The sequence below is a fragment of the Pelodiscus sinensis genome, chromosome 1 (assembly GCF_049634645.1).
Source record: "Pelodiscus sinensis isolate JC-2024 chromosome 1, ASM4963464v1, whole genome shotgun sequence".
Lineage (NCBI taxonomy): Eukaryota > Metazoa > Chordata > Testudines > Trionychidae > Pelodiscus > Pelodiscus sinensis.
Genome location: NC_134711.1, coordinates 91639422 through 91665091, shown reverse-complemented (window position 1 = coordinate 91665091; position 25670 = coordinate 91639422). Strand labels below are relative to the sequence as shown.

Here is a 25670-nt window from a genome sequence, read left to right as displayed (position 1 = left end):
CAGAATGATAAAACTGGAAGGCACCATCTAAACCTTGGGCTATAAATTAAGGTTAAGGCAATAAACTGTCTGGCAAATCAGATAAGCTAAACTATGTAAAATAAAGTGTTTCTCTGGGGTTGCTTGCAAAAACGGGGGCTAGGGGTTTGACTGGCTGCTGTTGTGTGTGTCTGTGACTGTGGCAGGAAAAAGCAAGAGATGCAGTAGTGAGCATGACCATGGGAGAAAGCTGAGATACAAAGCTCCTTCTGTACATATTGCTTGTTGGAAAGGCAGATCTCAATTTGTAAACAAGGAAACTGCTTCCTATTTGTTTCTGCCATGTTCAGGAAAATAGACTTTGTGTACACAATTTGTAAATAAACAGGATTGCTTCATAGAAATACCTGACTTGTATCATCAGTTTCTTTTTCAGACAGAAATAACTCACCCCTAAATATTGGCTAACTGCTCGTGCCAAAGGGATAACACTACTTTAACTTTCTTCACTATCATCCTCAAGCTTTTCTATAACCTACAGCAGGAATGTGACTATTTCAAGAAGAGGTACTGAAGTTTCACCGTCATCATCTAGATATTTTGTCAAATGGAACAAATCATATTTCATTAAATATTTTGTCTTCAACATATTCCAACTCCCAGCTGTCCAGTGCTCATGTAATTAAGCCGGCTGATTAATGACATCAGATAAGATAATTTGATTTGTAAGCAAATCTGGCACTTCAGTGGAGTCCATTTTAAATATTAGAGTGGTCATTAAATGTAGCTTGTAGAGATTTCAAACTATTTCACTGATTGTAGACAAAGGGCAGTTAATTGGAATCCTCTTTAAATTCACATGAAAGATGACTGTCAAACATTACTAGTGATACTGCTCATAAATAAGCACTTTTGGAGTTTACTGTTAGAAGTATTAAACTAATTAATCACTTTATAGTAGATGTCATCCAAGCATTGTAATTGTGTCTCTAGGTAACTGGTGCATTTGGAATATTCAAGGTTGTATAGCACTTTCAGTGAGCAGCAGCTTATCTTTCAAACCCAGTAATGGGCAACCCAGGCTAGTGAGTGGGCCGCCCAAGTGGCCCTTTTTCATCTCAGCAGGCTGCAAAATTGTCATAACCAAGTTGGTTTCCTCAGAGGAAGTAGTTTTGCTAACTGAGCCTGTGTATCTAGAATGTGTGCGGTGTGCCTATGAAACCATAATTGCATTTTCACACAACATTGACTGTGAGAGCCGTGCGCTCCCTCAACATCCAATCAGTCAGCACACATTTCAATTCACGTGTGTCACTTTAGTAAAACTTGTAGGAAAACAAAATACCTTGCAGGTCACATATGGAATAGGGCTGTCCAGCGATTAAAAATTTTAATCACGATTAATCGCGTGCAACTCCCCTTTGAAATGCCGTGGCGGCGTTTCAACGGGGCAGCACTGCATGGAGCCTGGGATCAGTGAACCATTGATAATCACCAGAAGAGAGGAAAACCTCACTTGGTCACAAATTCTCCCATCTTCTCTCTACGCACAGCATTACCTCTCTGTGAAGAGGCGCGATCTTAAACTGCTTTGTTTCAAATGTGTGTTGGGGATGCTTCCGGGCACTTTTCAGGTCATCCTCTTCAGGCTGTATATCATGTGGCATGGTATGAGGATTGATGCCTGGGGCAAGAAACATCAACTGCTAGAATTTTCTTCACCGTTCAGTTGCTATCATACTTCTCTTAATCAATGTAGTAGAGAAATAAAGATGTGACTGATTCAATAAAAGTAGGATGAGGCAGTGATACACACATGCATACTATAAATCTATCCCAAAGAAGCAACAGCATCAATTTAACCGCAAAAAGAAAGAAAGCTCATATACATACAAGCAGCTCTAATATATTCTGATCAGTGGCAGTCATTGGGGTGAACACACATACTCCTATTTGTCATATAGGGAATACACATCTATTACACTGTAAGGAGTTCATGAAAGAGTGAGTCCTTAGAAAATCTGACTAAATCAAACTCTGGTCGTCTGAAAAAGTAGGCTGTGCCCACGAAAGCTCATGATGCCATCTACATGTTTTGTTAGTCTATAAAGTGCTACCAGACCATTTGTTGTTTTTTAAGTTTATCCTGTACAGACTAACTTAGCTACCCCCGAAGCTTCTAAATCAAAGGAGGTTTCACCCTTCTTCCCAATCCTTTACCTTTCAAGGACGTAACTGTAGATGCATATTCGGCTTCCTTGGAGCTGAGATCCATACATGTTTGATCAGGTTGATACTTGTTGACAGTTTGGCCCAAAGGAATGGATTTCAGGGACTAAGAAAGAAGGAAAAAGTTTGGACTCCTACATGATGTTTTTAGGATTAGTCCTTCTCTCTCTCTCTGTCAAAAAAGCATTGTTTGCCTCACACTAATACACAGTTGCCTTTGAGGAGAAATACTGTTTCTACAATCAATGCTACATAGTAGAGTCATAAGAAAGGAAATAAAAATAACTTCTTCAATTGAAATTACAAGAGAAATTTAGATCAATAGAATGTAATTATGTGGGTTGACAGATAGCTACTACACCTGCCTAATCCTCTGTGTACTGAAAAGTGGCTGATGGGAACATTCCCTAAAATGCCCTACCCTTCTGAAACCATCTGCCTCTGGCTGGAGAATGTCTGGAAATGGCTTCCTTCAAAGGCCATGAACTCAAGTTTGCTGAAGAGCAACAAACTGGCATTCTTTCCCAGCTTCCAGCCTGCTGGCCTGGAGGTCTGAGTCAGATCTAGAGGCAACTAGGTTTTGTAACTTAGTAAATCTCAAGAAATCCCTTTACCTCATAGCTCCTCTGTAAATCAGGATATCCTTTTACCATCCTCCAGCAACAGAGCAATATGGGAAAGGGAACTACTTTTTCCTCTTTCTCCAGACACAAGACCCTAGGCTGCTTGAATTAGACAAATTCAGACTAACAATAAGGCAAACATTTTTAACAGTGAGGGTAATTAACCACTAGAACAATTTACCATGGGCTGTGGTGGATTCTCCATCACGAGCTATTTTAAATCAAGGTTGGAAGTTTTTCTAAAAGATCAGCTCTTAGAGTTATTTTGGGGAAGTTTTATGGCCAATGCTATGCACGGGGTCAGAGTAGAAGATCACAGTGATCCCTTCTGGCCTTGGAATCTATGGATCTATGAATATGCAACCCACTTGGATACAATGGATATCATGGCGTACACAAACCTTCTTCCAGCTCACACATTGATCTAGAGAACAATAAAAGTGATCTGAGGACTGAAAGGACTACTGTACTAAGAGATATTCGAAAAACAACATACAGGAGAATGTATTTAAATTAATCTAGGGCAAAGGTGAGCAATAAAATGGGGGGGTTCACTAGGGTTAGCCCCCAGCGGGCTGCCACTTCTATATTTACGTGTACCTCTGCAGGTATGGGCAATTGCTCTCTTTGGCCATGGATCACCGATCCCAGCCAATGGGAGTTGTAGGAAGAGACATAGACCAGGACACTGCTTCCTGCAGTTCCCATTGGCCAGGAATGGCAATCTATAGCCAATGGGAGCTGCAATTGCCCATACTTACAGAAGCGCAGATAAACAGAGGTGCCGGCCTGCTGAGGGCTAACCCAGGGGAACCAGATCCAGCCCATGGACTAGTATTTGCTCACCCCGATCTAGGGAGATGAGGGTGTTCAATATAACTACTTACAAACATTTGGAAGCAGGCACTCATTAAAAAAAATATAGAAATAAGCAAAACCCAGAGCCTATGAACAAGTTTTATAGAGGGGAACAAAAGCCTTTGTTGAGCGTGGGAGGAGTGCATTCTTCCCTAAAGCAATGTTTGGTTAGCATATCCCATATGGTGGATTTCAAGGACAAAAAAAAATCTGTTTTTTCTGATTATGCTTATTTTTCTAAGAACACAGTTTAATAAGGAACAGGCAGGCCTGAATATTGATCTCCCATTTCCTCCTCTCATCCCCCCACTGCCAACGCTTTCTTTGCAATACAGTAAAGGTCGGCTGAAATCCCATTTACTCCCACTATACATGAGCAAAATATGCTGATGAAATCATGTCACTCCCCACGCTGCATCCCTTCACAATTACTGGCTTCCATATCAAGTTCTGTTTTCTCAACCTTTCATTCAAGGGTTCTACAAAACTTCAGGCCCAGCCCGAACTCACTTAATATCGGCCTCCTACCGCCTGTGCTCTTTCCATGCCACACTTCTCAATACCTCTCTTGTACTTTGTTCCTACTCTTACCTTCATCCCTCTCTGAAAAATCCATATCTCTGAGAGATATAGGTAAGCTGATCTAATCCCCAGTACAGACTACGCTAATTCAAACTAAGAATTCATCCAACCACCTATGTGTATGTTGGAGTTCTATACACTGAACACCTTCCCTGCTTCTTGTGCACCATATGGCCACCTTTTCCTTCCTCCTTAAACATTGCTATTCTGCAGCTTTCATCCATGTTAACACAGGCTGGAAATTAGAAGGTTTCTAACCCTCAGAAGACTGAGGATCTGGAACAGCCTCCAGGTAATAATAGGTGTGGGTGCAAAAAATCTAACTAATTTTAAAATGGAGCTTGGCAAATTTATGAATGGGATTATATGACAGGAGTTCTGCTAGACAGGACTAGATAGTCCTACATTTTTAATCTACCCAAGAAAGAAATGCATAAGCAAGATACCAGCTCTGATACCTAATCCTTTTTATCTATGGTATTTCTAAGATACTTGTCACATTTTATCTAAGAACCGACATTATTGCTTTTACACGGGTCCATCATCTGGACACTTGGGGCAAGATTTTCAAATATAGAAGCCTCACATTAGAATAAAAAATAAGAAGCGAGATTTTCAAAGTCGGAGCACTTGACAAGTTCCCATTAATATCAATGGATATGTTAGGTGTGCAGTGCTTTTGAAAATCTGATGAAAATACAGATTTAGGAGACTATTAACTATAGGCTCTTAATTTTGAAAAGTTTGATCCTTGTGATTTATGAATTTGATCTATGTTCTTTGCATGTGGAATTCTCAAATATTCTTCTAACTTAGAATGCAAGCCTCTTGACTGAGCCTTGTACAAAACAGAAGAAGAAAGAGCACGCTGACATGCTCCATAATTAATAGGATACTGTAGAAGTGTTTGTCCATAAAAATAATTCATGCTGCATCATCTTCCTTTTGGTTTTACAATAGTTAAATCTGCAGATACTGTGATCTCAGTCTGTTTCTGCTTTTAAGATGAGTACAGCCAAACCGCTTGGGTCAATGCCTATCACTGTGGCCATTTAAAACATTTTTTAGAACACTTTTAAGCACCAAGAAAAATTATTTGCTGCAATGCAAAACCAATATCTATCTTATATAACCAGATATTCAAAACCACATTTCACTTGCACTACATCTTTTCATTGAAGATCTCCCTATTTCAGCAAGTCTCTAATCATGGTAAACTTGCCCCTGTAATATAGAGGATCCTCAATTTTATGAACACTGGTCTGATGAACAATTAGTTATGAGCCATTTTTTTTTATTGGAAAAAGAATCACAAAAGAGATATCAGTAAAGAAAAAATCAACATCCCTTCATGTTCCAATTCCTTCCTTGCATTGGAAAACACTTTGTAGTGATTTGAAGGACAAGAGGATGCAGTACACCACACTGCAACTTATTCACCAGACCTACTGTAAGTTTGAGATCTTCAATTTTATGAATTCTTCAATCCCCAATTATTCATAAAATAGAAGCTCTACTGTATTTATTTTGTGAATCTCAAACACTTGAAACAACATCTAAACTGAACATCCTGTCTGTCCTCTCTGACTTCTCACTTCTTTGTTTCTTGGGGAGGCTTTTCCTTGGGTTGGGCAGTAAGACAACTGGCAATGACTATCAACAGGGCTCGACAAATAATACAATCTACTCACCCGGGTGGTTCAGCGAGCCCTGACTATCAAGATCTAAGATTATCCATTAAATATGGCCTCTGAGTGTAAATCTCAAGACAGCAGAGGAATTGTACAAGATGTTTACAAAAACATAACTCAGGATAAAGATGAGCAAAAGGGAAAATAGATGAACATTAGGAAACCTTTCCTAATGGTGAGAGGAATGTCCCTTCTCCCAAGTCATTTGATAACCAATTAGATAGAAGAAGAGGGAACAAATCTGCACTAGGAGGAGAGAAAGGGGAAAGATGAAAATATAAAATTGAATCTTTCAGTCTCAAATGTCATGGGTTCTATGACATTCTCCCTTGTCTTGTTGCACATCTTCATGAACAAGATGCTATTTACCTTATATGATTGAGTGGGTAGCTGAGGAGTTTTTTCTGGACTGCCAGAAGCCTTTGACGAAGCAAAGGGGACAGAGGATTCTGGGGAGAAACAGTGACATTGATTACTCATCATTTTTAAATCTGTGATCAAGAACCAAGTCTGAGTAGACCGAACATTTTATACCAAACTGTTGCTTACTTGTAATAGAGATGTAGCCATGTTAGTCTGGTCTTGCTGAAACAAAAGACAGGACTATGCAGCACTTTAAAGACTAACAAGATGGTTTATTAGGTGATGCACTTTTGTGGGCCTGACACAGTACAGTCACTGAATGAGATTGGGGTTCTATCCCTGTATTTATAATCTGTGTTTGTTAAGGTCCTTTGTGTTCCTTACAGAATGATGGATATTCTCCCCCATTCCTATTAAATGCACCACCCATGTTGCAATCCCACATCACATGACCTTAGATGGAATTCCCTTTGGGATCTGTCAAAAGCACTTCAGCACCCACTCTGGCCAGCATAGATGAGTAACATAATGTGCTCCCTGCTTCACTCCAGCACTTGCGTCCCTCGCTGACCCAGAGAGGAATGAGAAGTTAGGACAGGGAACGAAGCCAGGTCTCTCACAGGGCAGTGCAGGTAGGAATGTTAAGTATTGGTTAACTGAATAGTCAATTAACCTCATGAATTTTTTCAGTCAGTCAAACTATGCTATAGTCCACAGAGATGAGGCCTGCAGTCAGTGCACTCCATCCCCACTCCCGAGGAGACCTCTGCCACTCCGCGCTGCTGCCTCTCTATCAGAGGCAGGCAGCACGGGGTGCCAGGTGGGAGTTGCTTCACAAGGGGAGCCAGTTTAAAAACCAGCTCCCCTCACAGACCGGCTGCCTGTCATCCTACACTGCTGCACAGCGTGGGGGAGCAGTAGTCCCTGTCTGGGGGAAAGGGAGGGGCTGAGCTCCTAGACCCTGCGCGAGCTGGAACTGAGCTGAGCTGCCTGCCCACCTAGCACTTAATTCACTTTAAATGCAGAGCCACAGCAGGGATAGGCCCTGGATCTGGCGCGAAACAGGACTGAGTCGAGCTGCTGGCCAGCCTGCTAAAAAATTTACTGACAAAGTGGGGAGGAGGGGGAGGAAAGGCATGTACTGTAGTCTATAGCATTAACCTATAAGCTTTTGCTTATTGGTTAATCGACTACACTATTACAGCGCTAGTGCAGAGTAGTACTCCTATAGAACCAAGCTTGGTCCTTGCAGCTCTCCTGATGCCCGATGAATTAGAGTCATGTTTCTGAAAGTGTTCCACGGGAACACTTTGAGAAACACGTTAACTGGCCACCCCGGTTAGTTTATTTACTGGCGCTTCAGCCATGGAGCCTCGCAGTTCCCATTGGCTCCGTTTCACTCTTTGCAGCCAAGGAGAGCTGCAGGAAGCGATGGCTCAGCCCACATCACTTCCCGCGGCTCTCCTTGGCTGCAAAGGATGAAATGGAGCCAATGAGAGCCGCGAGGCTCCGTGGCCACGGCACCAGTAAATAAACAAACTGGGGCAGCCAGTTAATGTGTTTCTCAAAGGGTGTGTCTAGACTATAGGGCTTTTTCGAAAAAATTGGCCTTTTTGCGAAAAAACTTGCAAAAGTAAATAAAAAGAATGCAGCAGTTTTTTCGACTGCGGAAAACCTCATTTTATGAGGAAGAACGCTTTTTCCTAAAGTGCTCTTTTGAAAAAAGACGCTATGTAATGCAAATTGTGATTTTTCAAAAGAGAGCATCCAGACTGCCTGGGTGCTCTCTTTCGAAAAAGCGGCTTGCTTTTTCGAAAATACTGGTTGTAGTCTAGACACTCTTTTTCGAAAGAGGCTTGCAGTCTAGACGTAGCCAAAGTGTTCCTGTAGAACACTTTCTGAAACACTGAATTAGAGAATAAGAGACAAACAGAACTGAATGCAAATCTGCATGCTGGTAAAGAGCCCGTATCCCACCATTGATAATTCACAAGTTCTTTCGGCAGGATGCTTTGGTTGCAGTTGAGCATTCATTTATCAGTTCTCCCTCTGACAAAAGGGCTGCTTACAAATACATCATTCAGAATCAATAAATCAGCATGAAGCCAGACTTCTAATTCATGCTATGCCATTTTTCTAGCGCCACAGCACAGCTGTTTGTTGGTTCTGCAAAGATAAGGCATCTTGTATGGAACAGTGGATCCCTGGTTTGAACACCACCTCCTGTTTAGCTCATCTGGGACATTGGGGAAGCTATTTCATCAGTGGTCTCACCTTTCCTCTGCTTTCCTTTTGTTGACAGCAAGTCTTCCCTTCTACATCTCTCTGGTTCCAGCAGGGAGTAGTCCCAGCTACTGTAGCTCCCTGGAACAGGCAATGTACCTAAGTGAGAGGAAATGAAAAATAGTGAGAGACTGGAAATGAAGGAGAGAGCAATAGCAAAAGAAGTCATAACAAAGAGAATAGAGTGTAGCACTTTTAATTTTCAAAGTTGCAACAAACATTAACTAAGCCTCACAATGCCTTAGAAGCTTCTGTATCATCCATTGATGGAGATACAAAGGCAGAAAGCTGGTAATTGCCCAAGACATTAGAGGAAGTCTTCTCCAGGACTGGGTATAGAATTCAGGAGTTGCTTGATCCCAATCCTATGTTCATACCATGATTAAGACTAATAATATGGTTATCATTTCACGTGGGGAGAGAACATAAGAGAGAATCAAAGAAATAGAAACAGAATGTTAGTGATTGTGAAAGTGAGAATGAGACAGAGACCAGAATGAAGAGTCAAATAAAAGTGGGATAAATTGAGGAAGGAGGGCTTGGTAAGAAGAGAGTGAAAGCCCAGTTTGCAGGGAGTATTCATTGCTTCACAGGCTGAAAATGTCCAGCTTTTGGGCTTTTATTTCCTGTCTATCAAAGAGGGATAAACTCTTGGAAGAAAACATTCCACAATAACAGCTGCTCCCCTAGGATTGCCAGGGGTCCAGTATTGAACTGGACAGCCTGTTATTTGTACCTTCAATCTGGTAAAAAAATTCAGAAAATACCGGACATTTTACATGCTGCCAAAGTGAGAGGGTTGATGGAGAAAGGACGACTAAAAATTTCTCTCAGAGATCAGGAAATAAATTGTGTACCAAATCCTATATTTAGAGCTGGGTGAATTTTTTTAGATTAACTGTTCATTCACCAAAAAATGCAGTTTTGGTTGACCTGAAACTATTAATGAATTTGACTCAGTTTTGACAGAGAAAAACTTTTTCCAGGCCAGCAAACAGGTGATATGGATTCACATCTCTCCTCTGAATAAGACAGAGTAGATATGAATCCACATCTCATACCTCCCAAGTAAAAGCTTTAATTACCAGGTTAAAGAGAGTTGTTCCTCACCAGAGCCACAGAGAAGTTTTGGGAGATCCAGAGCAAAATCCAAAACCACATCCTTCCAAAAATATTACCACTAAGTGGAGGCCTCAACAGTACAGGGGGATGGTCTGAAGAGTAAGTGCTGGTGACATGGTGCACAGGGTCACAGCACCATTCAGTCTGGCTACTTTAGCCTCATGACAACAGGGCTGTCAGACCAAACTTGAGTGGTGCTGTAATCCCGCAGATCAAACTACAATGCTACTTCTATTTAGGGGCCCTCAAATGGGGGCTAGGAGTAAATTAACCCAATGAATATTTAAGTATTTATAGAAAGTAAAACAGCTTCCACAGGAGAGATTGAGAACAACCCAGCTTAAACAGCTTGTTGGTTACAATGCTCACTTAGAAGGGGGAAAATCGGAGTTCAAATACCTGCTCCAGAGTGGGGATTCAACCTGGGTCTCCTATATTCTAACCCTGGGCTAAAAGTTTCATATGTGGACATGCAGTTTACTGGTCTGACAAATTCTGAACATTTTCTGAACTGAACAGAGTATTTTGTCTGGTTTTTTGGTCTGCTGTCCAAACCAAAATGTCAGTTATTCACTCAGTTCTATCCTTATGTTCTTCTCTAATCTTTATGCTCCCGAGTACCACAGCAGGATGGAGGGAGGTGGGGTAAAGACATTTTATTAAGGCCAGGGAAGGAAGGCAGTTTGAAAGGCTAGAAGTTATTCTCCCTCATCTGGCTGAATATGATCTGCACAGATTGCCTTTTAAGCAGGAAGAAAAGATCTTCTCACCAGCCATCCACTCCGACAGCACATTGCAGAGCTGGGACTTAAACTCATGTGTATTGAACCAAGATCTTGGGAAGCTGGAGCAGAAGCAGGTGTACAAAGTTTGGCTCAGCAATGAAGGGAAAACCTAAGGGTCAAGCAAAGAAAAATCAAAACTCCAGACATGTTAGATGAGAGACACTGGGGACAGACATGTATTCCTTTCTCCCATATACAAGGACCATCCAAAACTCCAATCCACACAGATTCAGTCATAAAGGAATATCCTCCATATGAATATAAACTATTATTTATACAACATTGTCATTTTGTTTCTTGTGCCATCTTTCCTGCTTTTTTTTAATCTTAAAAACATCAGGAATGTTAAGTCTGGTTTGCTGGAAGACTTCTTAGTGTACACTCATCCTACCTCCAAAGTATTTGCTAAACACTTCCATTACACGGGTGTTCGGACACACAAATCAAAACCTAAGTTTCAAACAATTTGAATACAAATCTCTTCTCTTCATAGTTACTCAAGTTTTAGTCCTTGGTGATGGCTCTAGCTTTTCAGTCATTATAGTGGCATGGGGCAGACAATGAATTTCTAAATCTAAGAAATAAGCAGAAAAATACTTGCACTGTTGGAAGCAAAGGAGAAGACAACCCTCCCCTCCTCTTTCTTTCCTTTTTTTCCTGTTTACCAAAAGGAAGAAGAGGCCACAGAATTTCCCCTCAGTGTGGAAGTATAAGATCTCTAAGATGAGGATAAAAGACTGAAGAGAGGGGAAGAGAGCCAGACAGGGGAGCTGACAGCCTCCGTGGGCCCCTGGGCAAGGTTGGGGTGGCAGCTCCAAGCCCTTCTAGAAGGGGCAGGGCCTCAGGTGGAAGGGGCGAGGGTGGGGCAGCCAGCCCTTTTTCCACCCAGACAGCGGCATGCCTTCCTTCCCCAGCCTTCAGAGCCACACAGAGTGTGTTGCACAGCACTCCGGTGGTGATTTAAAGGGCCCAAGGCTTTGGCTGTTGGTGCTACTGCAGTAACAAGTGGCGGAGGCTGGGAGCCAGGAGCCCCTTTGAATCGTTGGGTCCCAGGAAAATTGTTCCCTTTTGTTCCCTTCCTCCTGTTGACAGACCTGAAGCCAGATAACAAAGTCAAGGGAGAATGAAGAAATAGGGTTGCCAGGTGTCTGGTTTTGAACCAGACAGTCCAGTATTTGAGCTTTCTGTTCGGGAAACAAATTGATAAAATATAAATGAGAAAATATAAATGTCCAATATTTTCTAAATAAGATGTAATGTAGATTGTGATTTAATGTCAAGTGTGTCCAGTATTTTTGTTAAAACCATCTGGCAACCCTATGAAGAAAGGGAGCATGAACAGTAAAGAAATGACACAAGTAAAGTGAGCAGAAAGAGTTGGATGGAGTGCATCTCAATGGAGGCAAAGTAGTAGAGTAGGAGAGAAGCAAATATCCCCATAAAAATAAAAGCTATCATGGCACTAACTTGTTGGCTAACTTCATTCTGCTTGTGTGTTTGACTCCTTCCCCCTTCCTGAGTCTGTCTTGTCTGCTTATATTGCAAATTCTTCTAGGCAGGGGCCAGCTACTATTCTATGTTTGTATAGCGCCTCGCACAATGAGGTCCCATTCTTTTTGTCCCTTAGGCACTCATTACCATAGCAAACACAATAAAATATATCATAGTAATAATATGTGAGACGTGGGTACCAATGCTTCAACCTACTAAGTGGAGGGAACTGGAGAAAGAAAAGGCAATCACAGATGCTGAGTCAGATGGAGAAAGTCTGATTTAAAAGGTTGGGGATCAGGGTTAATTTCTTGGAAATGAGCCCAAAATTACAGAAAAAACAAAAGGGAATAGGGTATTCAGAAGATAAGCAAAGATGAAGGAGAAGAGCTTGCAGGATAGGCATGAAGGTGTGAGGATGAACAAGCGGTGAAGGTATGAAGTATGGACCATGATGAGGAGAGACAGAGCAGCTCCTCAGCTCTCACTGCCTGCACCCATGATTTTATATTATTAAAAGGACACACACAAGATAAGAGCATGAACCATATTGGTCATCATGGAATATCCCAAACAGTGGGGTATCAGATAAGATTGTCTGAAATTCAACAAGAGCTCAAGCCCAAATGAGCAGTGCACATCACAAACTCTGGAAGAATTAATCAGTAAGTGTCTGTTCAGCATTCTAAAAATACACAATGCTACATATGGGGTAACTGTTATTAGCGTCCGATTATCCCAGTGGCCAGAGGTAAAGGGACAGATAATTGTGGATATTCCCAGGTCATTTCACTGCTTAAGTGTAAACTCTATTGCTTTTTCTAAACCTTTTTTTTTTACACTCACTTTAATAAGAGCTTTATGGTTGGAGAACTTGTGACAGTCAAACAGGAGAGCAGCATAATTCTTTGCAATGCGATCAAACAGCCGTCCCTGGATCTTTTTATCTGGCTACCAAAAAAGAAAGAAAGAAAGGAATGAATAAGCAGAGAGGCATTCACCTACCTAGCAGCATGGAGAGCCTCAGGTCTGTCCGAAGGTTTGCGTTTTTACTATGACATGAGCAGAGTGGACTGATTTAAATCAAAGTGATTTAAAGCACCAATTTAATAATGATTTAAATCAGCAAGCAGGAAACCTTGATTTAAATAATCTGTTTTAATCTTGCTCTCTATTTGTACTCTTTAGCTATTTTCCTAAAGAAAGTTTGATTCTCAGTGGCTGGTAACCATTAAAACAGGTTGATTTGTAACTGAAAAGAGACTTCACACTAAATTTGGTGTATCTGACCTCCTTTGTAAAACATTTTGAGATCTATGGATAAAAATGCTATGAGATCTAGGCATTATTTTAATTGCTATATTTTATTTTGCTAACCAGGAGGATACACTATATTTATGCACATTTATTTAAGCAATCATATAGCTTAACATACATTAAGTTAAAAATGATGAATGATGCATTTCTTATTTGCCACCTGATGTTTATTTTTTTACTCATGATTTGTGTCAAAGAACATTTGGATGAAATCCAGAATTCAATTAAAAATGTACAAAACAGAATTTAAATCTTTTATTAGTTAAATAACACTACCTTAACTGTGATGGATATAGAAGAGAAAATGTAAGTTTATCAAAACATATTTGGCCTTTAAAACTGGTTGAATTATTCAAGTGTTATCTGTAGTCAATGAATTTTAAACTGATTGTTTCTGTTCATCAACTTTCAATCAGCTTCGCAACTTTGAACGAGCTAATCATTCAACTGAACTAGCTGAATAAACTGAAATGAAGAAGAGGCAGTCAAAAGCTGGGTAGAACTTCAACTTTGGTTCCAAGTGCTTAGCCAGTTCAATGTTTGGACTTTATTAAAAAACTTCAAAAGCAAAGGTTTACTTGCTGGAATATTACTTTAATAGATTACAGTTAAGTGTAGGTCTCAACTTAGGTGGTAATCATTTCTAATTTTTTCTAAACTTTTTTCCTTGACTTGCACACACACAATCTCTCTCTCTCTCCTCAGAACATTTAATTTTAAATAGGTTTATATTTAAAATGAAAATAGAGGGTATGTGTGTTAATTACCAATTTTTATTTTGGTCACAAGGAGGTCACACATGAAGTGTTTTTGGATGAATAAATTCATCTGACAATGAGAGAATTTTACAAATGAAAATAAATATTCCTATTATAGCTTTTAAATTGTTCCTCATTTAGCCTATCAGTAATTTTAAGGAATTGCAAGCAACAACAATGGAAACATATATAGCAGGCCAAACTCTGCTCTCAGTTACATTACCAGAATATATCTGAAATAACTCCATTGATACTGAAATCGACGGAATCAGAGCATAAACATTTGCCTCAGAATGTGTGAAGACAACTAAGACAATTGTATATGTTGACTCCACAAGAACATCCCAGAAGGAGAGTTGGGGGAAAGGTGGCTTTAAGACACCTTTGAACAGTCCTGATTCTGAGCTCATCAGAAGCCAAAAAAGCCCCAGGGCTGTTCTGTTATTGCAGCTGCTCTGATGCTACAACCTATACCTCTGCAATCTGGAACTGCTCCAGCATGTCCATTGCACTCTGCATGACAATACCATTCCCAGCCATGCTGGTGGTGCACCATTACACCAGCGTTTCCAAGGCACCCTACGTAACACATATGTATTATATTGTGCTTGTCCCAGGCAAATTCCTCCCTGGGTAGTCAAGAGATTTGTACAGACCCTAAATGCCACCACAGTGGTAGTGAGAGTGCCTTCTCTAGTCTGTACTGCATTATAGAGCTTGGCTAGACAGATGGAGGAGGAATGGACCACAATTTTGAATGTTTGTTTTCAGTGTTATTTTAAGACAACTATCAAATATTTCCTCTGGCCTAAACTCTATATTCAGTGGAACAGTGTGAAAAACATAAATATCCAGCTTTTGTACTGGTCTTTTTTTTTTTACCTGATATAAGTGGAGAAAAAACCACCAGAAGCTGTCCAACAGGATAGCATGGGAAACTGGAGCTGTGAGAAACTTCTGCAGCATCTTGGAAGGAAAAGGAGTCTGGCAAAGAAATGAAATTTTATAACATCATGCCGTGCAGTCAGAAGATACACTCACAGGGCAAAACACTCTCTGATCTGCATGTACTTACCCTCTCTCTCCTCTTCTCAACTCTACTACGAACCTGTCCTTAAGAATTTACAAGTCTCTCATTCACAGAGCCTTACAAGCAGCATGCCACTTCTGAGAAACAAATGCATGCAGTCTCACAACATTCACATGCATATTTATATACATGTGCATGGCAACCATACGTAGGCACATGCATGAAAACACACATTTTGCTGCTCTTTGTAAGTATGCAGAGTACCTTCCCACTTGCTGACTTTCTCTGGGCATGCACCACCTTCTCTATGATGTCAGCCAGCTCCATCCCATTAGGCAGTGGTGTTGGCTCATGCTCATTGAACCCTGGGTATTGATACAGTTCAACCAGCTTGTTCTTTTCTAATGTATCCTGAGGCTAGGATGACAAAGGAGGAGGAAAAGATGCATTAGTGGATGTGCCAATGACAATCCCTCAGCTTGGTGCTTTATGTCTCAAGGACAGGGAACAGCTAGTTCAAGAATTCATTTATCTGAGGTTCTCAACCTCTAGCTTATGAGACTTTACTGGGGAGTATTTAAGGTGGGGGTTGATCAGCAGCCCATGCCCACTCCTTGCTCCCACTGAAGTGGATTTACTCAGGTACTTATAACTGGTCCAGATAACAGGTGTGCCCTATAAGGATTTTGGGCCTATTCCACTGGAGTCTATGAGAGTTTTGCCATTAACTTTAAACAACAGCAGGATCAAGCTTTAAGTGTTGTCCTGAATCTCATGGCCTCCCAGAGCTTCCAACAGAATTGCTGGGCTCCTGGGCAGGGTGGGGAGGGCTACAGCAGCGGTAATGGCAGTAGCCCTGGGCCTTTTTAAATCTGTGGCTGTTCTGATGGTCTTCAAGCAAGGACTGGTAGCAGTAGGGATGCAGCCCAAGTTACTACATGGAATGTTGAAGGGTTGCAGGAAACTGCTGAAACGGAGACAGGCATTGCTTGCAAAAGGAAGGAAGCAGTTTGTAGCGTAGACATGTCCGTAGTGATAACTGATCAGACCCCCCTTCTTACCTGTTCCGCAACAGAACACAAGCAAGACTTGTGTGAAACTGAAGGGCAGTAAAATTTACAATCAATAAAAGGATATAATCCTTTACACAGTATACAATATAATCCATCAATCTATAGAAGTAGCATGGAATGGAGAAGTAGGATACAGGAATGGATGGACCAACTAGATATGAACCAATTTGTTAGGAAGTGGGATAATGGACCAGGCAGACTTGTGATCTGCTGCAACAAGGCAATTCCTATGTTTCTATTCATCCCTCCTGAAAATAAAATGTACACATCCATTATTTCTTCCAGCAACCTAGAAAATGGACTGTGTCTCTTCCCAAGAGATACTGCATATGTGTAAGAGAGAGAAGGAATTCTGCCCTTCTCATAAGTGATCTTACCTTCTTGTAGGTGAGCTTGATCTGACATAGTGAGTCAAAGCTGGACGCACACACAGAGCGTTCATATTTCTGTGCAAAGCTGCTAATCTCTTTCCTATCTTTGTCTGCAGTGAGAAGAGAGAAGAATGAGAATACTGAGGAGCTGAAAAGCATGGCTGATGCCACAGTGACACAAGCCAAAAGGGTTTCAGCTGATGCAGCATGATATCCTCTACTCAACTCCAATCCAGTGAATAAGAAAGAGGATGAATAAGAAGAATGGACAGATCCTTCCCCGCTATCTCACTATTAAGGAATTAGGTATTGGCTCAGGGAAGTAAAATGGCAACATTATGGTGACATCCAGGTTATATATCAAATGAGAAACATTACTATAGATCTAGGGAAAGTTACCTTTCCAATTATATATGCAGGAAGACAACCTTGTAGTTAAGGCACAGAACCAGGAGATGTTGGTTCTATATCTGGCCTAGCCACATAAGTCCTACGTGGCCTGGGACAAGTAAGTTAACCTGTCCCTGCCTCAATTCCTCCAGCTTCAAAGTGTTTTCTTATTTCTATACTGACTCTCAGATTCCAGGTCCAGAAGGGTAATAATAATGTGATAATTTAATTTGGCCTCCTGTATAGTACAGGCGATAGAAGTTTCCCCAAATTATTCATAGAGCAGGACAAATATCCAATCTTGATTTTAAAAAATTGTCAGTGATGAAGACTCCACCATGACCCTTGGTAAATTGTTCCAAAGGTTGATTAGTCTCATCATTACAAATGTATGCCTTATTTCTAGTCTGAATTTATCTAACTTTTAACTTCCAGTACTTGGATTATACTATATTTTTCTCTGTTAGAGTGTAGAACCCATTACCAAATATTCCCTATGTAGATACTTACAGATTGTTTCAAATCACCTCTTAACTTTCTCTTTGTTAAGATGAATAGACTCAAAGAGCTCAGTCAATATAAGGCATGTTTTCTAATCCTTTAATCATTATTTGTGGCTTTCTCTGAACATTCTCCTATTTATCAATGTCCTTTTTGAATTGTGGGCATCATAACTGGACACAGTATTCCAGCAGTGGTAGTACACATGCCAATTATAGAGGTAACAAAGTATCTGCTACTAAAAATTCCCCTGTTTATGCATCCCAGGATTCCATTAGGGATGTTAAATACTGGTAAACTCAATAGTCGAGTAACCTCATGAATTCTTCTTCGTTTGCCAACTATTCTATAGTCCCTGGGGCAGTGCCAGCAGCCAGTGTGCTCCAGCCCCATTTCCAAAAAAACCCTATCCCCCTGTGCTGCTGCCTCTGTATCAGCACCCAGGGTTGTGAGTTCAATCCTTGTGGAGGCCATTTGGAGCAAAAATTTGTCAGGGATGGTATTTGGTCCTGCTGTGAAGGCAGGAGACTGGACTTGATGACCTTTCAAGGTCCCTTCCAGTTCTAGGAGATAGGCAATCTCCATTAATTTCTAATTTCATAAAAAAAGCATAGCATGTCAGGCAGGAGCTGGTCCATGAGAGGAGCCAGTTTAAAAAACAGATTCCCTTGCAGACTGGCTTTTTATCACTCTGTGCTGCTGCCTGTGATATGGGGCAGCTGCATGGGGTGGCGGCAGCCCCTGTCCAGAAGGAGTCTGAATTGCTGGACCCAACACAAGTTAGAACTAAGTTGGACTGCCTGCCCACCCGGCTCCTAATACACTTTAAATGCAGAGCCGCAGTGGGAGTAAGTCATGGACCTAGCATGAGCCAGGAATGAGCTAGGCTGCTGACCAGCCTGCTAAAAATGTACTGGTGGGGTGCAGGGGAAATGCATGTAGTCGATAGCATTAACCTATTAGGTTTTGCTTATTGGTTAAATCGACTGTTATATCCCTAGATTCCATTAGCACTTTTGGCCATTGTTATACCAGAGCTCATGTTCAGTTGCTTACCCACCATCATGCTCAAATCTTTTTAATCGCTGGTTCATAAAATAGAGCCCCTCCCCCCGCATCCTGCAAGTGTGGCCTGCATTCTTTGTTCCTAGATTATACATTTAGCTAGATTAATAGTACATCCACATTGTTTGCTTGCACTCAATTTATCAAAGCTGATGATACCATCAACGTGTTTTGTTACTCTTTAAGGTGCTGCTAGACTATTTGTTGTTTTTTAGGTTTTTTCAGTTTATCAAGCAATGCAGATTGCTCTGAATCAGTTACATGTCTTCTTCATTATTTAGGACTCCCTTAATTATTGGGTCAGCTGAAAACGATTTTATGCTTTTTTCCAGCTCATTGATAAGAATTTTAAAGATCATAGAACCAAGAACAGATGTTTCCAATGAGATTCCCCTGTACAATTCCATTTTGAAACCTACCCATTGTCTAGTTTTTAATTCATTTAGTGTGTTCAGTGTTAGTTTTTTATTTTTCAAATTTTTAAATCAAAATATCAGGTCTACCAACCAATGTTCCCACTAATCTTTTTCATCCATGTGTGGAATAATTTTTTTACATATACCAATGTATGTGCTAATGTGCATCATTAGTAGAAAGAAAACCTAGCTGTGGGTGCTCTGCTAATCTCTCCTGGGCAGCCAGGAACACTGGTACCAACCAAATCACTTCACAGTAGTAATATAAGGCTTTATTCATTAGTTTTTTTATGAGGTTCTTAAATACTGTATGCATGACTTCCATACACATGCCAAGTGAAAAATAAATATATTAAAGCATTAAGGTCTTAGTAGTTTAGGAGGAGCTGGGTCACAATCTGTTACTGGGGGTTCCTTTAATCAAAACAATGAGATTTGCTAACGATGTATGTGACATGGAATATTACTTTTCATATCTATACTACAGAATTATCCTCACACCCCTCATTTTGGTCCTAATGCTGCAAATCTTTATGTATATGACTAGTCTCATTCAACTCAACCGAACTATCCACATGCATAAAGTTCAGCATCGGCTTAAGTATTCACAGAATCAGGGTCTAAACTCCCCAAATCTTGTTACTCACTGGGCTCAAAACTGATCATTGATTCTCTTCATGGAGTGTCTTTGGTTGTTTCAAAGACCTGGTGAGAAATCTAAAGCTGTCTCAAGGACAGAGGGGTAGCAGAGTTTGTACATTCAGAATTGCAAAAGTTACACAGAAGTTACATTTTTTGCTAGGGCAAATACACAAAGAGGGTGTGAGGTGCTTGAGATGCCAGAGGCATTAAGGTGGAACTTGCAGGAAATGTCCTAATATGGGACTCCATTGGAAAGGAAGGGGGATCATTAATACCCCAGTATTAATGGTTAGGAAATGTCCTGATCTGGAACTCCTTAATCTGTACTCATAACCCCAGTAGCAACACCAAAGCTATGTAGTTAGAGAGCAGGTGTGCCTTTGTCCCTGGGTGTTCTGAAGTGCTTTTTCTCTCTTCTGAAGCTCTTCTGTCCAAAGTATCTCTCTGATTCCAAGTCCTCAATCACCTTCAACAAGAACAAAAACAGCAATTGGTGATAGGAATTAATGCCATGCTAAATTTGGGGGCTGGGGAATAAAAAGATCACAGACACCTAAAGCTGCTATTTGAGCTTAAGTATTTTCAGCTCTGAAATACAATTCTACAATCCATGAACTCTTTCTCTTGCTTCCTTTTTCTGTTATTCCCTTTCTTGCCATTGTACTTCCATTCCCTTTTTTCTTCCTACTACATGCTCAGGTGTGCATGTACACAATCCACAGTTAATTTGCAAAATCCCTAATCAAAATTGCAAGCTTCTATTCTAGTTTTGGGGTGTCCTTTCCATACTTTTTCCACCTTTCAAGGACTCAGTAATTCCCAGCATCTACACTCTCCTCTGAAGTGTCAGGAGGCCCTGCTGGAATGATGCATTGCCCAAATGTATCCTCTTAGGAGATGCTCCTAATTCTCTGCTTCTCCTTGAATATGCAGCAGCAAACTGTCTTTACTCACCAGGTCACTAGCGTGGAATTTTTTCAGCTCCAGTTCCAAACGTGCAATTTTCTTGTTTACTTTTGGCATACTTCCAATTAGGCACACTGGTAGTTAAGTTAAGGAATCTCTTTGACAAATATTAACAGATGTAACAAACCAGATAAAAATCATGCTACTACTCTTTCTGATACTTTCTTTACTGCTAATTCTTATCCATATTTTCTATTTGACTTGTTTTCTCTTGCCTTTGCACACCTCACTCATCTTGGTAAGAGCACAGTCCAAATCTTTCAGAAAAGCCTCAAAACCCATCGCAACTGGTATCCATATAGTGGAGCAGCAGACTTTGGACAATCAACAAGATGTTTGGCAAATTAGGGAAGCATTGAAAAAGTGAATGGATACTAATTTTGATTTTGCCTCACAACAGGTGCTTCTTGTAGGCTGTAGGCACCCTGACATTAAAATATATCCACATTTATGACAATCTGTACATGATATTCACCCTTTATACAAGACCATGATAAATGTTGTACTAAATATGCCTTGTCAGGTATCATTCGAAAACTTGTAATTTGCTGAACGCTATTAGCTCGATAAAATGTGTGGCCAAGTTGTGAAGTTAAAAGATTCTACTGAATAATATTGTTGTAATATGTACCAAGTTTAGAAAAGCCGGCACAAACCAGTTCCTCAGAAAGAAAAGACAAACCAACATCTTAACCTAGTGTCAACAAAGTCAGGTAGACCATCACCTTGTTAAATAGCCATTCTTTGATAGGAAGAAAGGTGTAAGCAAGAACTTACATATTGACAACATAACAACTGGGAGTTCCTATGTAAATAGACTGGTTGTTACCTGAACTCCAGCTAGAAATAATCCTCAAAGAGGAGGAAGTGATTTAAGAATAGAGAACATCCACAACCAACGTTCCCACTAATTTTTTCCACTAATGTGCACAGTAAATTTTGTTATGTGTACTAAGGCACATGCAGATGTGCACAGCCAGTAGAAACACATGGTGCCAGCTGTGGGCTCTCTGTTAATCAGCTGGTAGGGTTACCAGGTGTCCAGTTTTGAACCAGACAGTTCAGTATTTTTGCCACCTAAAATGTCCAGTACTTTCTGATTTTTTCCTGGCCAGGAGGCAAAAATCCCAGGCTGTCCAGCTCAATACAGAAGCAGCTTGGCAACCCTACTACTTACTGGTTTCCACAGGGGAGCTGTCCAGGCCGGCTCAGGGAGGCAAAATGGCAGGTGGCCGCCGGCAGCCTGTTAGGGCCAAAAAGCCTCACCACGCTTTTTAAAGGGGCCACGGTGGGGGTTTTTTGCTCAACAAACTTTTTCCTGGTGTGGTTTTTTGTTGTTCGGTATTTTTTCTGAAACCATCTGGCAACCCTAACAGCTTGGTGACATTTGAATCTCTCCTGGGTGGCCTTCCAAGCACTCAGCTCACAGGAAGCACAGCACACAACACAAATTACCTCTACTCCTCTGCTCATGGTAGCAACAGTGCCATAAGAGACACTGAACTGAGGAAAGGATCCTAGCCTAGAAGCTTCCAGTCATTAAAGTCTACAAAGAGAAAAACCTTTGCTTTGAATCCACTTAGATTGCTAAGTTAGGTAGCTAGTTTGAATTTTATCTTTATTTTCCTGGTGACCATTTGACTCTTATGCCTCTATTTCTAATCACTTAAAATCTATCTTTCTGTAGTTAATAAACTTGTTTTATTTTGACTAAACTGGTATGTTTGGATTGAAGTGTTGGGAACTGACACTTGGGATAACAAGGTTTGTGCATATCATTTTCCACTGATGAAATGACAGACTTCATAGGAACTTGTGTCATCCAGAAGAGAGTTGGGCAGTGTGACACATTTCCAGAGAAAGGTCCAGGACTGGGCATTTTCTGGTATTGCACTGTATGTAATTCATGAGTTCCCAGCCAAAGCATTAATGTATTTCAGCTAGGAGTGATTTTTGCATGCTAGATGCTGTATATGAACTGCCCAGGAATGATTGTTCTCACAGCAAAGAAGTGAGAAGGCACCTCTGATTGGAGAATTTAGAGTACACAGCTGTTCAGTCTAGATTGTACCTGGGTAAGGTCATATAACATCTACACCACAACTCATCAGTCTGTCATCAAGAAATACAACATAGCAAAATCTCCCCAGCCATCTACTGACAGTCAACAAGTTTGCAGACAAAGTGTGGATGAAACAAATTAAATCTTAGCTCGCTCTCTCTTCTTCAGCATCTGAGCAGGTATTCACTGCTGAATTGTCCACATCATGCCCTAATCAGACCTGCCCAAATTGTGGCAGGTTATGTTTAGCTGGCCCAGTAAAGCAACATCCCACACTCAACTCAATGGCATTTCTTTGTTAGTCTGTAACATTATCATCATTAAAAAAAAATCACATCTGATCAGTTCCAGAATCACAGTGAATCTTGTAGGTATCAATGGGCAGAAATCTATTGATTTTGGTGAAAAAAGTGAGAAAGTTAGAAAAGTTCTGATTTCCATTAAAGTCCCCAATTAGTCATTCAGCCTATAGGGTGAGTGAGCGACCTAATCATTAGAGTCCAGTTAGGGTTAGTGGAGCCCTTAGCTGCACCCACACTCACTTATCAGAACTGTACTGATGTTGATGAAAATCAGAAACCAAAACATTTTTAGAAATCCCAAATTTCCACTAAGGTTACCAAAATCAACAGTTCTATCCATAGTAGGGGATGGAATCAAGAGGCCTGGCTGGAGTGGAAGTACAGGTACCCATCTAGTCATACAGCTTGGCCTAAATAAGCAACAAAATATGTGACCATGTAGTGTTGATTGTTCACTGGCAAAAGATACATGAAGGTTTTGCATCTAGGTTCCACTGCATGTTCTCAGTCTCCTTTGCTTGTTTCAGGGGCAATGCCCACATAAATTCTTGGAATGAGGTAATCAATGAAGTATTATTTAAGACTGCCACATTTCCAGCACCAGATATAAATTCCTAGCAAAGTGGAGACAAAACATTTCCATTATAAAAATACTAGGGGGCTGCAGCCCCTGCTTGCTACGCTCGCCAACCTCTTTTTCTGGGGCAGGAGGTGGCAACTTTTCAAACTAAACAGCCAAACCACATCAAAATTTAGAATAAGTGGTCAACAAACAGCCGTATAAGAATGCCTATTTGCATGAATGAAAATATACAAGTTATTATTGATAACTGACATAATGATTAATCTCTATACATAAAAAAGTCTTTCCTGCTGGACAACAGAATAACACCCCATCATCAGCGTTGGCCCAGTGAGAAGGGGAAGCAGCAAGGCCTCGTCCACGCTATGCCCGCAGAATGCCTGGTGTAGATGTTCTGGGGTTGGAGTGTTGCTGCCTCCAGCGCCCGCCCTCCAGTGGCCTCCTCCCTCCCCAGTGCTCCAGGAAGGCAGGAGCCATACAGCCTCCTCTCTCCCATGCATGCCTTCCCCCTCTTGTCTCTGCCAGTGAGTGCAATAGGAATGGGGGTGCAGGATCTGTGCAGTACGGAGTAAGGGCACAGAGTCTGGCCAGGAGGGAGGGTGCAGGAGGTGCTGGGGGAGCAGGGCCTGGGCATGAGGAGCTGGGGATGCACTTGTTTTCACACCACACACCGCTCCCAGGCACTGCAGGCTTTCCCCTCTGTCTGTCCCCCCAGCTGGTAGAGGGGGAAGGTAAATGGCAGTGCGTGAAGCTGACAAGCTGAATCCGGTAAGGAGGACAGAGGCTTCCTCCCCTGCAGGAGGCTGGGCCTTCAACCTCATTGGGGGAGGGAAGGGAGTGCATCCCGCCACTGTGGCCCATGCTGCCCATGGGGCTTGTTCTGCTTTGGCTCTGCCTACCCTCACCCCTAGCCTATTGACGTTGACATCACTGTCATTCCCCAGGAACTTTTTTTTTATAGAGAGCAGGGCTACTCAACACGTGGCCCGCAGCTTGTTTGTTTGTGGCCCACGGGGAGCTAAAACAACAAAAAAAGCAGTCAATATAATGGTCTTCTGTTGATGTGTTTTAGTAGTTAAATTCCTGGATTGTCATTGCTCATTAAAAGTGCTGATTGAAATTGGGTAAATATTGGATTTTATTAATATCAGCAGAACTGACTGAAATGGGGACTGCGTGTTGTGTAGTCTTGCCTTAATCTTTGTATTCATGCCGGTCAGTGTGAAAGAAGCTATTTGCATATATATTTGCATAGATATGCAACCACACTTAAGTTGCGGCCCTCAGCATGTGCTGTATCATTGTGGGCCCTGGGGGCTACCACAGTTGAGTAGCCCTGATATAGAGATTTTAGAGCTTTTTTCCCTTCCTCTGTCACACTTGCCCTCAAACTGAAAGCCCCTTGGCAAATGCTGCTGGATGTGGCTTTGAGCGGGCACCTATGAGAATCCCTTTTTGCAAACCCTCATTGCCAGGGGCTTGGCCCGGCGCCTCCTGTGGCACGATGGCCAGATGGCCAGCGAGGCTCAGGTGAGCGGGTGAAGCTCATTGGAGGATGAGTCCCCGCGTAACAATTGGCACTGAAACAGCCCACCCCCCTCTCCCAGAGCCTTTGGGGGGGGGGCCGGCTGGCTGCGTGCGCACGGCTCACCTGAGCCCCCAGGCGGCGCTATGCGGGGAAAAGCCTCCAGCGAAAGAGTTCACACCTGGCCTCGCGGGGCGTCCTTTTATCACCATGGCAACGCTGCAGCGCGAACCATTCCCTTCGGCACTCAGAAGGGAACGGCCGCTCCCATTGGGCGGCGCTGGGGGAAACAGGGAACTGGAGGGGGAGGCACTAGATTTAGAAAGAAAGAAGAAGCGCGCGAACTAATGCCGTTGCTTCGCACTCACCCCCCCCGCCCCTTCCATGGTACAGCCTAGCTTCAGAATCAACTCTCCCCGCGCGAGATCGTTCGCGAACCCGACTCCACCATTCCGGGCTGGAGAAGGGGCGCGTCCAACACCGGGTAGCGGCTCATAGCTCGAAACGCTGTGAGGGGCGCTGAATACGGATCGTCCCATTCACAAGCAGCGCCCTGGATCCAGCGTATTTGAACGCAGGCCCTCATACAGACTGGCGTGCTGCTGGTTCCCTGCCTTCCCCTCTCCTCAGTGGTAGAATCCCCACCTCTTCCTTCGAGATGGT

General features: G+C 41.8%; 1 protein-coding gene across 1 annotated transcript in view; it reads right to left on the bottom strand.

The window, feature by feature from the left end:
• Window positions 1-25665, bottom strand: part of FAM227A (family with sequence similarity 227 member A) — a 31361-nt gene extending 5696 nt beyond the window's left edge. The window contains 13 exon segments of the mRNA XM_075936776.1: window positions 1539-1663; window positions 2200-2314; window positions 6332-6411; window positions 8600-8707; window positions 10501-10624; window positions 12853-12957; window positions 14964-15065; window positions 15376-15528; window positions 16562-16665; window positions 19948-20035; window positions 20524-20609; window positions 23369-23513; window positions 25456-25665. Of these exon segments, the coding sequence (XP_075792891.1) occupies window positions 1539-1663; window positions 2200-2314; window positions 6332-6411; window positions 8600-8707; window positions 10501-10624; window positions 12853-12957; window positions 14964-15065; window positions 15376-15528; window positions 16562-16665; window positions 19948-20035; window positions 20524-20609; window positions 23369-23513; window positions 25456-25593 (1473 nt within the window). The 5' untranslated portion in view covers window positions 25594-25665.
• Between the last annotated feature and the right edge of the window lie 5 nt (window positions 25666-25670).